This window comes from Ictalurus furcatus, chromosome 7 (assembly GCF_023375685.1).
Source record: "Ictalurus furcatus strain D&B chromosome 7, Billie_1.0, whole genome shotgun sequence".
NCBI classification, from domain to species: Eukaryota; Metazoa; Chordata; class Actinopteri; order Siluriformes; family Ictaluridae; genus Ictalurus; species Ictalurus furcatus.
The window spans coordinates 23,545,184-23,560,618 of record NC_071261.1 but is presented as its reverse complement, the minus strand read 5'-3'; the positions used below and the strand labels follow the sequence as shown (position 1 = coordinate 23,560,618).

The 15,435-nt window shown below is 41.4% G+C and overlaps 1 protein-coding gene across 3 annotated transcripts in view; it reads left to right on the top strand.

Moving 5' to 3' along the window:
* dnah2 (dynein, axonemal, heavy chain 2) overlaps nucleotides 1-15,435 on the top strand; it is a 146,740-nt gene that overhangs the window by 90,707 nt on the left and 40,598 nt on the right. For all 3 annotated transcript variants that reach the window (XM_053629346.1, XM_053629345.1, XM_053629344.1), the window contains 12 exons: nucleotides 1,148-1,337; nucleotides 1,487-1,667; nucleotides 1,934-2,061; nucleotides 5,325-5,477; nucleotides 6,126-6,251; nucleotides 8,045-8,263; nucleotides 9,961-10,078; nucleotides 12,638-12,774; nucleotides 13,368-13,505; nucleotides 13,647-13,805; nucleotides 14,744-14,896; nucleotides 15,042-15,133. In XM_053629346.1, coding sequence (XP_053485321.1) covers nucleotides 1,148-1,337; nucleotides 1,487-1,667; nucleotides 1,934-2,061; nucleotides 5,325-5,477; nucleotides 6,126-6,251; nucleotides 8,045-8,263; nucleotides 9,961-10,078; nucleotides 12,638-12,774; nucleotides 13,368-13,505; nucleotides 13,647-13,805; nucleotides 14,744-14,896; nucleotides 15,042-15,133 — 1,794 coding nt within the window. The remainder of the gene's footprint in view (nucleotides 1-1,147; nucleotides 1,338-1,486; nucleotides 1,668-1,933; nucleotides 2,062-5,324; nucleotides 5,478-6,125; nucleotides 6,252-8,044; nucleotides 8,264-9,960; nucleotides 10,079-12,637; nucleotides 12,775-13,367; nucleotides 13,506-13,646; nucleotides 13,806-14,743; nucleotides 14,897-15,041; nucleotides 15,134-15,435) is intronic.

The window sequence follows — 15,435 nt, the reverse complement described above, 5'->3', positions numbered from 1 at the left end:
ATGATACTACCACCACCATGTTTCATACATGGGATAAGGTTCTTATGCTGGAACGCAGTGTTTTCCTTTTTCCAAACATAATGCTTCTCATTTAAACCAAAAAGTTCTTTTTTTTGGTCTCATCCATCTACAAAACATTTTTCCAATAGCCTTCTGGCTTGCCCATGTGATCTTTGAACTGCAGATGGACAGCAATGTTATTTTTGGAGAGCAGTGACTTTCTACTTGCAACCTTGCTATGCACACCATAGTTCTCCTGATGGTGGATTCTCGAACATTAACATTAGCCAAATTGACAGAGACCTTTAGTTGCTTAGAAGTTACCCTGGGTTCCTTTGTGACCTCGTGGACTATTACACGTCTTGCTCTTGGAGTGATCTTTGTTGGTCGACTACTCTTGGAGAGGGTAATAACAGTCTTGAATTTCCTCCATTTGTATCAGTCTGTCTGACTGTGGATCGGTGGAGTTCAAACTCTTCAGAGATGATTTTGTAACCTTTTCCAGCCTGATGAGCTTCAACAACTCGGAGGTCCTCAGAAATCTCCTTTGTTTGTGCCATGATGCACTTCCACAAGCATGTGCTGTGAAGATCAGACTTTGATAGATCCCAGTTCGTTAAATAAAATAGGACGCTCACTCACACCTGATTGTCATCCCATTGATTGAAATCACCTGACTCTAATTTTACCTTCAAAATAATTGCTAATCCTAGAGGTTCACATACTTTTATCACTCACAGATATGTAATATTGGATCATTTTCCTCAATAAATAAATTACCCAGTATAATATTTTGTTTCGTTTGTTTAATTAGGTTCTCTTTGTCTACTTTTAGGAAAATCTAATGATGTTTTGGTCATATTTATGCAGAAAAACAGAAAAATCCACCGTAAAAGCACCACCGTATATGAACAAAGCATTATTCTCTATATATTTATTTATATTGTATATATTTGACACTAGGGGGCCGAAGTTACTGTAAAGTGTACAACCAAAGCTCTGGTTGCTAAGTTAAGGAACAGTGTGACAAAACACAGCAGATTATCTAAAGTTACAGTTATCACTTCTTGGTGTACCAGTTTGTCTGTAAATGTTCTTGGCAGGGCTTGAAAGCAGAATGAGTAAAAGTGAGCAATGTTATCTACAGGTGTTATATGACACTGACCACAGCCTTACATCTGCACCGTGGTGGCTCTCCCAAAGGTCCTGCAGGCACAGGCAAGACCGAGACAGTGAAAGACCTGGGCAAAGCTCTGGGCATGTATGTCATCGTGATCAACTGTTCTGACGGTCTGGACTTCAAATCCATGGGGCGCATGTATTCTGGTCTTGCTCAGGTTCGTATTATTAATATGCAAGAAATATTATATAGGCATTTTATATATGGAACATAACATAATGGATAGTATATAAGGAGTTACCATGACACATAGCATAATGAATTTTACAGATTATGTACTAAATGAGAGTGTGTGTCTGTTTCCAGATAGGGGCATGGGGTTGTTTTGATGAGTTTAACCGCATTAACATCGAGGTGCTGTCAGTAGTGGCTCAGCAGATCCTGTCCATCCTCTCAGCGCTGTCTGCAGGAGCCACGAACTTCATCTTCGAGGGCAGGGAGATCCGCTTGGTCTCGTCCTGTGGCATTTTCATCACTATGAATCCTGGTACATACTGCTCAGTGAGATTTTTAACTGGTTCTTACTGCGTATTTAAGCAGGTATGTGTATACTGTAGTTGAGTATTAGGGTGTGGCACACTGAAATAAATATATATATATATATATATATATATATATATATATATATATATATATATATATATATATGTGTGTGTGTGTGTGTGTGTGTGTGTGTGTGTGTGTGTGTGTGTATGTATATATATGTATATGTATGTATTTTTGTGTGTGTGTGTGTATCTGGGTCTCCTCTAGGTTATGCTGGTCGTACTGAATTGCCTGATAATCTGAAGTCCATGTTTAGGCCAGTCTCTATGGTGGTGCCTGACTCAACCCTGATTGCAGAGATCACTCTGTTTGCAGAAGGCTTCAACAACTGCAAGGTGCTGTTACTTTCATGATTACTAGTACATATAAACCACAAGTGCATCTTTCCTGAGTAACAAACCATCAACATACACCCCTCATGACTTCTGGTATTTTGCCTCAGGGTTTGTTATTAAGTTTTTAGCATCAGAAAAACACATTAACATTTAACTGAATATGAGTTGTGTCTGTCGATCGAAATACATTTAGAAACTGCAGAATGCTGAAATTTTTTGGTTTTGTTTTCTACCAATAAATTTATTGGTGATTTGGCAAGTGATGTGTTCACAAAGCTTTTTTTATTGGTTAAAAAAAAAAAATCCTGTATGTGCTGAAAATAACACCAGCTTGTCACAGGCATTCACAAAGGTAGCAATTACTATCAGTCTTAATAAATTAGAATAGGTGGTTGATTGCAATAATCATAAACCAGCAGTGACCACCCCCTTGATCCTATTATAGGTGCTAAAAGCATCCTTGTGCTTGGTTTACAAAATTGTGAGTTCAAAAATTTTCACACCAAAATATGATTTGTGAAGCTGCAAAATGATAGTAGATATGACGACGTAGATACATGGGGTAAATTGTAAAAAGGTGTTCAGAGGCTGTTGCTTCCTTTCTTTGCTGGGACATTTGGTGCAAGTTTAAATATATATATATATATATATATATATATATATATATATATATATATATATATATATATATATATATATATAAGAAAGTGTCCTTTCCTCAGTACATGAATAATACTGTATTAAATTCAATTCAAATTTAATATATGGTATTAAATTATACAAAACATTATTATATTGTAACATGTGATTCTATGTCTAACCGTAATACGCATTTTACATTTGATATATTTTATCTGGGTCATTTAGATATACCAAATAACTTTGGAGAAGAGGTGAATAAGGCACACGGGTTGTAAGGATAACCTTGAGAGAGAGAGAAAAAAGGATCCTGCCAATACTTTTCAGGGCTTTTTACCAAATCCAGCTTTTATAGGATGCCTGTGCTATTATCCAATAAGAGAGGGCTAAAGATCATGAATTGAATTAGATCATTATCAGAGAGGGAGCCGGACAGAAGGTTAGTGTTTGGTATTAAATTCGGCTTTGGAGCTGGATTGGGATTGAATCAGATAGGCAAACACAGATGAGTCTAGTCACACACACACACACACACACACACACACACACACACACACACACACACACACACACACGTTCACAGACACACGCCAGGAAACAGAGTCCACTGTTGGTTTACTGCTGGCACACAGCTTGCATGCTCTGTGTGTATGTCTGTGAGTGTGTCTGTGTCAGTGTGTGTTGGTGGGTGTATGTGCAAAACGCCTGACTGACAAAGCTCAACAACACAATGCGTGTAACGCCAGCTCCCAAAACACACACACTCATGGCTTGGTAGGCATAAAATCCCCCCCAGAAAATCCACTCAGAGCTCCCACCTGCTCCAGCAAACATGGTCCTAATGGAAAAGCCTTATTTGTTGGTGCTGTACACAAGCCCAGTTAGCTGGCAGAGAGAGGGAGAGGGGCTCTGGAGATTGGACTTGGAATAACACATAATATACCTGAGATTTTGAGCAGCAGCACAGGGTCGAGCATCATGTCTTCCACAGATCCCTGCATGTCGGTGCGAGACTTTATTTGCCCAACACACAAGCCCACTCTCACTCTTTCCCCTGTTTCCTGTCCCCTTACACAATCAATAATCCCTGCATCATTATGTGCTATTGAGAGGACTATTACCTCTGCAAATAGGAGGAAATGGACATATCAATGTTGTATCATGTCAGATGGAGTAGGAGTTAGTGTGCATGTTGGAGGGATGAGAGAGTTGGTGAGCGTTGAGGAAAATGAGTTCATTATGATAAGCAGAGCATAACACATGTCCCAAATATAAACATGCAATACATTTAATCATGTCTGTAGCAGAACTGTCGAATTTCCATTGACCTGTGTTGTTTGTGTGTCTCTGTGTGTGTTTGTGTCACTGCTGTAGATAGTGTGTATGGTGGCTAAGGTAATAAGGCACACTCAATAATACGTGGTCCATTTACTTCAGTATGTATAACTCTGGCTCACTGCCGAGGAGGGTCTGTACACACTGCAGATTGGCGGTGGTATATTTAAGTGGGACAGATGGCCATTTTTTATTTTTTTTTAGTCTAGATATGAATTTAAACATCTCTATGTAGATACTCAGCTCTCAAGTATTTTTACACTTACAGGGACAAGGATTACTCGGATATCTGGTTAACAGGGAAGATTATTCAAATTTATGAATGTAACTTAAGTCCTGTTGGGTTAATTTATTTACAAAATCTGAAAAATATCAGTATATTGTACGAAGGCCAATCATTTCCTTTTATGAAGTTTAAATGTATGGATTTAAGGACACACCCCTCTTGCACTTTGCTCTCTGTCACACACAGTGTTCTGAAACAGGAAGACATCCAGTCATGTCCAAATTGATTGATTTTAGATACTGCTACCTAAAGAGTCCCCCCTCCCCCCACCTGACAAGTTTAAATGACAGCATACATGTATCTTATACTGTACTATGTGTCACCTAACCTGTTTGTTAGCTTGTTGGAAGCTGACAAAATCCAAAAACCAGGGAGCAGCTTGTGCACAAATGCAGGATCTTTTGTAATTGTTTTGAATAAGATTTTATTTCTGATGAGAATAGCCCGTATAGTCAGAGAATATTCACTCTGTTATCTTCAGCAGTCATGTAATTACTTCATTGCATCTAGCCTGATGGTCGCTTTGGGGCTAGAAAGCATTATGTAGGTATCTTGGCAACATCATGATGTATTGCTGCCTTGGAGGCTCATTTCAAACCATTTACAGATGTTTGCAGGTAATTTTTCTTTACTTATTGAAGCACTGTCTTATGAAACAGTACAGGCACATGCTTCCTGCCTCTGACACATCTATAAACTCAGTAACACACCCTCATTTCTGTGTATGAACAAAAAAAAAACATGCTTTCTGTCCGACCCCCCCCCCCATCCCCCTTCTCACATTTTGACATCATGTGCTAGATATTCACTGATATTCCTCTCAGTTTTTGTTTCTCACTGTCTCACTGCGACTTTCATTGATTTCCATTTACTGTTAATGAAAAGAAACACACGTATCCTTTTAGAGATACTGAACGTTCTCTTTTTCTGCACCTCTATTTATTTCAACTAGTCACACACACTCTCACGTGGTTTTCTTCCCCTATCCCTCTATGTGTCTCAGGTGTTAGCTAAGAAAGTGTTCACACTCTACAGTCTGGCGGTGCAGCAGCTGTCTAAGCAGGATCACTATGATTTTGGCCTGCGTGCGCTCACCTCTCTGCTCCGCTACGCTGGAAAGAAGCGCAGAGCCTGTCCCGATGTTGCAGATGAAGAGGTTCCACATGCATACACAAAAACAGTTACATGTTAACACATAGAAAGCACTGCACACAAACAATCACCCCAACCACCTCAAACTTGTGCCATGTTATACCACAAAAAAAACCTCCAAGGCCTGTAGTGGCTTACTCATAGTTTACCAGAAGAGAGTGTGTGTGTGTGTGTGTGTGTGTGTGTGTTTTGTTTTTTTGTTTTTTTTACTGTTTTTACTGTTGATAGGGATTTAACACTAAAATCTGTGCTTTATACCCTTGTGGGAATACTGGCTGTGATTTTTTTAAAAAAAATTTTATATATGAAAGAGGACAAAACTTGGAAAGTAATCTTTAAAAAAAAAAAAAAAACCTCATCTTATCTACCTGAGTATAAACTCCACTTCTCTTTCTTTTTCTGTGGGAATAATGAACCACAATTATTTCTGGAATTTTTCAAAGTTCATGCTGGAATACGGTCTGGCTGTAAAGTAAATGTTATTCCACATAGTTTTAGCACTGCTCTCTGTTCCTTCTGTTGATAATAAAGCAAAGTGTCAACACACGGTACATGACCTAGTGATATAAGAGTAGGTTTGATTATTAGTAACGTATAGGTTTGAGAAATGATGGTTTGAGGAATTTTGTAAACTTTTCCTCTTTAACCCCAGATCCTGCTCATGTCTATGAAGGACATGAACATTGCTAAGCTAACTTCGGTTGACGTCCCACTGTTTAACGGGATAATCCAAGACCTGTTTCCGGCTGTGGAGACACCCACCATCGACTATGGCAAGGTATGCCCAGGTTTCAGGGGAATGCGACGGTATGTCATCTCCCAAAGTCCATGGTGCCCCCTTTTTATTTGCTTTGGATTGATCTTGTATTGCTTAAAATGTCCGTTACATTTCTAGGTTCTACAAACTTGTCTGCATAGGTGGTCAGGGGATATGGCACCTACTGAGCTCCACTTTAGGCTGCTGATCATGTTTCTCTCTCAGAAATAGGTTTCCTAATTTAAAACATGTTTATTACCCATTCATCCATCCATTTTCTGTACAGCTTATCCTAAACGGGGTCAAAGGGAGCCTAGAGCCTATCCCAGGGGACTTGGGGCATGAGGTGGGGGACACCCTGGACAGGGTGCCAGCCCATCGCAGGGCACAATCACACACACACACCGATTCATGCACTACTACAGAGAGTTTGGAAATGCCTCAATCAGCCTAGAATGCATGTCTTTGGACTGGGGGAGGAAACCAGAGTACCCAAAGGAAACCACCGAAGCACAGGGAGAACATGCGAACTCCGCGCACACTGGGCAGATGCGGGAATCGAACCCCCAACCTTGGAGGTACGAGGCAAACGTGCTAACCGCTAAGCCACGTGCCCTCTGTCATGTTTATCATAATCATAAAAATTGTTTGTATTGATCTGCAAAGCAAGTCTCAAGTGAGTGATGAAGTAAGGTCACATTGTATTTCTGATTATGTCAAGTCCCATGTCACTCAACTAAAAAAAAACTCAACTCGAAGTCCTCACCTCAGTGTCCAGTCCGGGTCAGTTTACCGCACCCATGCACCAGGTTATTATTACACACAAAGCAGAGGGGCTGCACATGCTCCCACACGTTCACGCCGAATGCCACAGAAGCTGATTCAAATGACTCCGTTTGCATACAGGTTACCCAAGTGCATCACTCAAATCATTTTGACTTAGCTAAATACCTAAGGAATGGTTAAACATGCCTCAGATGACTCAAATCCGAGTCATCCGCACTCTGTTTTAGATGTAATGCACACAAGCTACAAAAAAAAAGGCTTCATCAAATGCTTCAGGTCCCATTTTGTGTAGCAGGGTAGTGTGTGAGTGTACCTATCCACGGCAGATATGCAGCACAATGCAGATGCGTTGCCCAGCATGTGTCTCATCGCCTACACATCTTAAGTCTAGACAGGCAGCAACTGCTGCATGTATCAGCGGCAATCAAGTGTGAGAGAGAGCGACGAGCTAGAGGAACAGCATGTACCCACATTTACACTTACACACACGTACACACAAATATAAACATGCATACACTGACAGCAGGCTTTCCACTACACCGTCTGCTCTCATCTGTACGTTTTGCATTGAGAAGTTTTTCATTGCAGTGTCATGTTGAGCAAAGAGCTCCACCCTCGACTCTTAATGCTAATGTGTTCCTGCAGAGTTGCTTCTGATCTCTTCTCTTTTCGTGCTTCTGTACACATTCAATGAGGGGGGAAAAAAAGAAAATGAAATGAGAGAGCGATTGAATTAGAGCGAGAGTGCTTTAATGCCTGTGTAGTAATCTGGCTCTGAAGAGTGTGTGTCTGACTCTAGGGGGTGCTGGGATTGTTTATGGTTATTAAGTTTGAGACATACTTCTTTCCAGTTCATTTGTACTTGCAGGTCAACTTGGGATTCAAACCAATAACATTGCACAGGCCTATTACCCTCTTAAGGCTCATTATAACTATTAAAAAAAACCCAAGTAGCTATTTGTTTATCTACCTTGTTTTATCTACTGTACGGTTATGTATGTTTTTCATGTGTGATTCCTTCTCTGTAGCTGAGAGAAACTATAGAAGCAGAGCTTCGGCAACACGGTCTGCAGGTCACTCCCTTCACCCTGAACAAAGTCATTCAGCTGTACGAAACCATGAACTCACGCCACTCCTCCATGATCGTAGGCAAGACAGGCAGTGGCAAAACCGTCACCTGGAGGATCTTACAGAATACCCTGAACACCATGCATCGCAGAGGCGAACCTGGCTTCAACCTCGTCCGTGTGAGTCCTGGGGCCGTTTACATTCCGCTAACCGTTTCAAGATCCAGGTTGTATTGCAACCCATAAGTAACTATTCAGTACTGCAGTAATTCAGGTCTATTCTGAACCTTGATTGTAGTTCATTTAGCGCTTTACACCAACTGATCTCTAATAACGATACACTGACGAAGGAGGCAAAATACTTAACGCACGAGCATACACAAAGCATTTGCTTATTCGCAGAGCATCAAACAACACGTAACAACACACTTTACACGTTCACCCTTGAAACGTCTTCATTGCTTTCTGAGTTAAATGAAGGAATCTAAAAATATGGGAATAAATACCGCGAGCCCCAATTGTGCACGAATATAAATATCAATTACACAGTGCAGGCGCTTCAAAGCTCCAAACCATTATTCCAGACAAACGCTCACTCCAACAACAGCACAACACAAGTTTGTCATATTGCGATCTCATTATCTCAAACATGAGACGATTTAATGGCAAAGACGAAGCGCTGATCTGACACAGAGCTCTTTCTAAAGCGGCTGTTGTCTGAGGCTATCCTAAGGCGTTCATTAGTATGAAAATGAGCCGCCGTTAGCAAGTGCCGTAACCCACCATCGTCTCGCATCCCTGACACCAAAACAACAGTCGTCAGATGCGCTCTCCACAGGTATCGCGGTGCTCTTCAGGATGCTTAACACAGAACAAAAGCACTCCACAGCCTTACAGCGAACATGTTTGATAAAACCACAGAGCTTCTTCTGCTAGCGCGCTATAATTGGTAGCACTTACGACACATTGTCGTGATAATATGTTGTCTTGTGCATGCTTTTTTTTGAGGAGCATGTGCAATTCTAATCCAGTTATCAGAGGCTACAATTATGTATAATTGCATTTTTCCACGGTGGTCCTTTTTTTTCCCACCCATTTCAAGATGGTTGGAGCTGTGTTCAGTTTGTGACGTAATTCATTTCGACGGCGTGATTACAGAGTGAGAAGCGCAATATGTATTGTAAATCAGGTTTAAAAGCATGCATCTCAACTTGTTGGTGATGTTTGTATCTGGTCTTCTCTTTTATGATGCTTCTGTGCGAGTGCCTGTGTGTGTGTGTGTGTGAGTGTGATCCAGGAGAGAGAGTGTGCTTTCTTGTTTTTCTTGCTCTCGCCTGTCTACATCAACATCGTGTCGTGGTGCGTGCTGAAGCCTTCATGGCTTTCGCTGCCTGTTCTGTGGTCCATATTGTTCTCTGCTCCTTCTGTGACACAAAATCCCATGCTACTTTTTCTTTCCAGGGTCTTGTCTCTCTCTCTCTCTCTCTCTCTCTCTCTCTATCCATCTATTTATCTATCCATATAATGTCTCACTGCCTGTCTTCTCTGTTTTTAAGTCTGACTCAACACCTTTTCGTTTTGCATAATCTATTTCAGGAAGCCGTTTCTGTCCCACCATTGAAATATCACCTCGTCCAGTTTCCTCATTATCTCTCCTCAGCATCTCCACATGCTCTGACTCACACAAACACGCATGCTTGCATGCACACATACTCTTCAAAATCTCATTCCAGTAGCCACTCCCTGTCTGACATTTCAACTCAATTTCTTCTTCCGTCCCTCATTTTGCTCGCACCTCCTCCTCGTTGACACCGGTCCACTGTTGTTGTTGTTGTTGTTGTTGTTGTTGTTCTGACCTTTAACCTATGACTCCTCAGGTGTATCCTCTGAACCCCAAAGCAGTGAGTCTTGGAGAACTCTATGGTGAATATGACCTCTCTACCAATGAGTGGACCGACGGCATTCTGTCCTCTCTTATGAGAGCTGCATGTGCAGGTACCGTTCAGTGCGGTTCAGATGGAAGAGGTTAAGCAGGGTTGCTGTATACGGCTGTCAATAATAATGTTATTCATTTATTTATCCACACTTACATAACACTTTTATGAGACGGATTTAATAAGACAAAGACGTAATCACCAGGAAAGGGATTTTAAAGTGAGAAGATATGAGTGTAAGGCTGAATTTAAAAAAAAAAAAAAAACAGAAGGAAAGAACAAAATGATAAATCTGTCATTTAAAAAATAGTTATAATTTGGTGTGAGAGGAAAGCTTAGAAGAATGAACTGATAAAGTCATTGACCAACCAAAGGTCATGTGTGAGGATAAGGCATGTGTCTAATGTTGAGACTTAGTTGCTACTCGTTTGGGTATATCTTACACGCATGTAAACCTAGACACACTTTATAGGTATAGAATTAATAACTGAACGCTACCTGTTGAAATGCGCAGTTTGGCTTTAGTTACACTAACTGTTGGAAATGGACTCTGTGGATTTTGGTGAGCCTATCATGTTTTTGTCAGGATTCTCTCTTTGATCACCTACATGCTCAAGGAAACTCTGTGTGTGCGCGTGTGTGTGCGTGTGGTGCGTGCACGTGCAGCATATAACTGTGTCATCAGCTCTTGCGATATCTTGCACTGAGGCTGACACATGCGTGTGGGCTGAGGAAAACAACCACACACTGGTGGTGTACATTCTGTTTCCTTTAAGCTCAGCCTCACAGCAAATCCACACACATACAAAAGAACAGCCGGTCACAGGCTGACTGGAGATGCCATTAGCTTGTTTCCGTCTCAGGGTGCAGAAGGTGTCTGACGACATTTCTCTTTTCTTGTTATGTCAACTCAGCATGACTCTGTCAGCTCCACTAATTATGTTTTCCTTTTTACTTTATCTGCCTCGCTGCAGTTCTTTACAGCGGCTACTGAACAGATGCTATCAACAGATGTCTTCCTTGTATTTATGATGTCAGTCTTCTTATCGGTTTTTTATTAATATTTATTTTTTACATTTTTTTAAGGATGGACAGGGTCATGGGACGATCGGTTTAAATGTCACACTTGGCATTTTTCTCTGAGCCGTGTCTTTACTGTACCTACTTATTTCTGTTCTCTTCAGAATCTTCTGTCCTGCTGTGAGCAGAAACGTGGGCCGAAATATCTCTCTGTTTTCTCCCTAGACCTCATTCCCTGCTTGTCTGTCTCACCCTCAGTATGTTACAGAATGGAGAGACCGCAGTATTCTGGGGTAGGGTGTGTGTGTCAGGGGAGAGTGTGTGTGCGGTGCATAGCTCAGCTCCTATGGGACTGTCAGTGCAAAAGAGATCCCCTTTCCCTGCTGCCTGTTTCTCTCTTTCTCTGTTGCAGCAATCCAGTTACTGGTGATGAGTGACATGATGTAGCGCTCTCTCTTTCTCTCTCGCTCTCTCTCTCTCTCTCCCTCTGTTGCTATCCCTCTCTCGCTGTTCTGTCTGACTCCAGGTGGGCCGCTGTAGCTTGCATTCATTTCACTGTGGTGTCCCTCATGATTCAGTGTCTTTCTCTTTACTGTGTTCCCATCTCTCTCTCTCTCTCTCTCTCTCTGTCTTCTATAAGCAATAAAGCAGACCTGTTCGTTCCCCAACAGGAGTTTGTGGTCAGTCCCAAAGCCGTGTCTCTGGAAGAGCTTTACGGCCACTTTGATCTATCCTACTGCGAGTGGACCGATGGCGTTCTTTCCACCACCATGCGCCAAACATGCACAGGTTACCACGCCAAGCCATGGACAGGCGAAACTGTCCATGTTTTTTGACGCCTGCCAATTAGTCCAGCCAATTCCATACTTTTATTTTTTTTGCCTATTTGAGTGCAGTCTATATACTTTGCTCCATTTGCATATTTTGTTGTCATTCTGCTTTTTTTTTTACCTCCCAGAGTTTTCCCTGAGTTTCTTTCAGGGTTTTGTTTGTGTCTTGTTACCGTGTAGGTCTTGGTGTGGAGGAATTTTATGTTTGAGTGGTGTAATCAGGCATTGCAGTGCCTCCATATGTTTAGCATCTGTTGCTGTTCTTCTCAGTTTGTTTATTTCCCTTCCTCGCTGCTTGGAGAAGGGAGATCATCCAAAGCAGAAATGACAGTTGCTTTTTAGCTGTGTGTGACAGGTTTGATGTTACACGCTTACCCATTCAGTCAGTCAGTCTGTGTGTGTATGTGTGTGGGTGGGTGGGTGTGTGTGTGTGTGTGAGAGAGAGAAGGTCTCTGACTGTGCTGTGTTTTGGTTATTGTTGTGGGGTGGGTAAATGAGACGCACATGGTCACATGAAGGGAAAGGAAGAAAGTTAACAGAACATTTTCCACAAAAGGGCCACAGGTTTGCGAGAAAAGAACTAAAAACAGACAGGAAACTAGACAGAGATTTAAAGATAGCAAGGCATGTTTACGAATCCATTTGTCTGTATTTGTGATAGTAAATGATAAAAAACAGAGAGCGAGAGAGAGGCTATGCAATGATGCACGTTATATGTTTGCTTTATTCCCTAACTGCCTCCCCCGTCTCTGTCACGTTGCTGCGCTCAGATGAGAAGCCGGATGAGAAATGGATTGTGTTTGACGGTCCAGTGGATACTTTGTGGATTGAAAGCATGAACTCGGTGATGGACGACAATAAAGTCCTCACTCTTATTAATGGAGAGAGAATTTCCATGCCTGAACAGGTATGAAATTACATATCAAGAATGTCACACTGTCTCTGACTTGTCAAAAAGTAACCACTAATTCGACTGCCTTATATCAAAGGAAGACTCCATTATCCGCCCCCTCCCCCCCCCAGCCAAACTTTTCAATACTTCAGCAATACAATAAAAAGTCATTTGGGTTACTATTTATTTTTTTATTATCGGGTAAATTCTGCCTTTCATGAGCATATTATGGTATCTGTGCACAATTAGACCTACCTGAACGCATTGATTAGACATGGAAAGGTAGTCCCCAGTCTAAAAGAATCAATCATACAAACATATAGAGCTAGGCTAATGCCTTAGAATAGGGAATTTATACATTGCTTAAAGATTTACTGACTCAACAGTTTCTCTTAGATTTCCTTTATAGGTGTTATTTGAGTACATTATTTGCCAGTATGGGGAGCGTGTAAACTGATATTCCTTAGTCGTGGCACAAACGATGTACTAAAATGTGTGTAAATATTAGATTAAAAGATGCTGGAGGATGTTAAACAGATCTAGTCATTTTCTAATCATTCGGTGACCACAGCTGCTTTCGTTGTTCCGTGTGTGTCTGTGTACTGTAGGTGTCCCTGTTGTTTGAGGTGGAGGATCTGGCGATGGCATCTCCAGCAACAGTGTCCCGCTGCGGAATGGTGTATAATGATTACTCAGACCTTGGATGGCAGCCCTATGTTCAGTCTTGGATTGACAAGCGGCAGAAGGTTCAATCTCGCACTGAAGCCATCATTTTTTTTCATCATTAGTTTGTCATGTGACTGGTAGCTACAGTATATGATAACCAGCCTCTTCCATAAACACACCCTTTTCCTGATCTTGTTATTTCTGTCTCTCACTCTCCGTAGGGAGAGGTAGATCATCTGAAGCACCTGTTTGACAGATACATAGAAAAGACCATAATCTTCAGGAAGGCTCACTGTAAGGAGCTGGTCCCGATCACAGAGCTGAATGGAGTCGTCTCTCTCTGCAGACTCTACGACTCCTTGGCCAGTCCTGAAAACGGGGTGAGATCATTGCACCTGCGCTGCTTTCATCTCACGAATACAATTCTCAATAAAAGAAAAAAATTGGAGCTCAGTAACCAGGTCCTATTAACAGGTCCTTCCTTATGATCAACATTTAAATTGTTGCCCAATTCATATAAATATAGTGTATGTCACTGATACAACACATGCACACTTTAAAATTGCAGTTTGTACTTTAAACAATTTTTTTTTCTAGACCAATAACAATCATATAATTTTAAACTCCTCTTAAAAAAAAGGCTGGGGGGGGGGGGGATTCTCTCATATGGAGTATTTACGTTTATAGCATTTGGCAGACAGCCTTATCTAAATTATCTCATTTATACAATTAAAAGCAGTTGAGGGTTAAGGGCCTTGCTCACAGGCCCAGCGCTGGGATTTGAACTCACAACCTTCTGATGAGCAGTCCATCATCTTAACCTCTGATCTACCACTTCCCATATAGACTTCTGTTTCCATTTCCATATTTAATTCTAATAGCCGCTCAAAGCAGAACCGTTTGACTCTGCTCCTCTACCATGCTGACTATTGGTCCTCAGATCCTGTTGCTAGACTATCAGCTCAAATTTTTATGCTAAATGGCTGGCGTGGCTACATCCCAAGCCACACTTTTATTTTGACATATCACATAGTACAGTGGCATGAGATTTGGGATGCTGGCTTTGTTTTTCTGTCATACTGGATCTTTTTATGGTTTCCATCATGATTTCCACGGGAAAATCTTTTTTGTTTTCACGCCATAAATGTACACAAGTGCTTGTCTGCTGCCAGCTGTAGTCTTTATGCTGTGTTCACTTGCAAGTTTTCATAGAAAAGGTGACACAACAGAGGGAGTCATCAGTTTATTGGTTGGTTTAGTGTGTCATGGACCTTAAAAGCAAATCGCAGGCCATGCACAGTTTCCTCTTTCCCTACAGCTGAACCCAGATGACACCGAGAACTACGGACGCATGATAGAGCTCTGGTTCATCTTCAGCTTGATCTGGTCTGTTTGTGCATCCGTGGACGAGGACGGACGTAAGAAGATGGACAACTTCCTACGAGAGATGGAGGGCACCTTTCCTAACAAGGTGTTCTTTTACAAACGCTCACACCACCAACATACTTGTACAAAGGTTTATTGTGTGACAGAATATTAATCAACCAAAAGAAAAGTATAGGACTATTAATAATGAACTTACCGCTGAAATGTTGTATTATCAACACTTTGATCAGGACACCATCTATGAATACTATGTTGACACTAAGAACAAAACCTGGTCATCATTTGAAGACAAGCTGCTCAAAGGCTGGCGTTATAACTCCAAGTAAGTGGCTGTATGACCTTGTGCCTCTCTGTGTTTCCAAGCCCATGAGGCGCTGCCACCTGCACACTATCTCAGTGGCTACCTGCCCAGGCTTATGAGTCATCCGCACTATTCAAATACTGTCTTTCTTAATTACTTGCTCTCTCTCTCTCTCTCTCTCTCTCTCTCTCTCTCTCTCTGTGTCTGCTTTTATGTCTTTCTCTCGCTTCATCAACCTCCGTCCTTTTGGCTCTTCGATCTGTGTCTCATACTTTGTTCACTGCCAGTTTAAAACAAAAACAAAAAAAAAAACTACTCGCTCT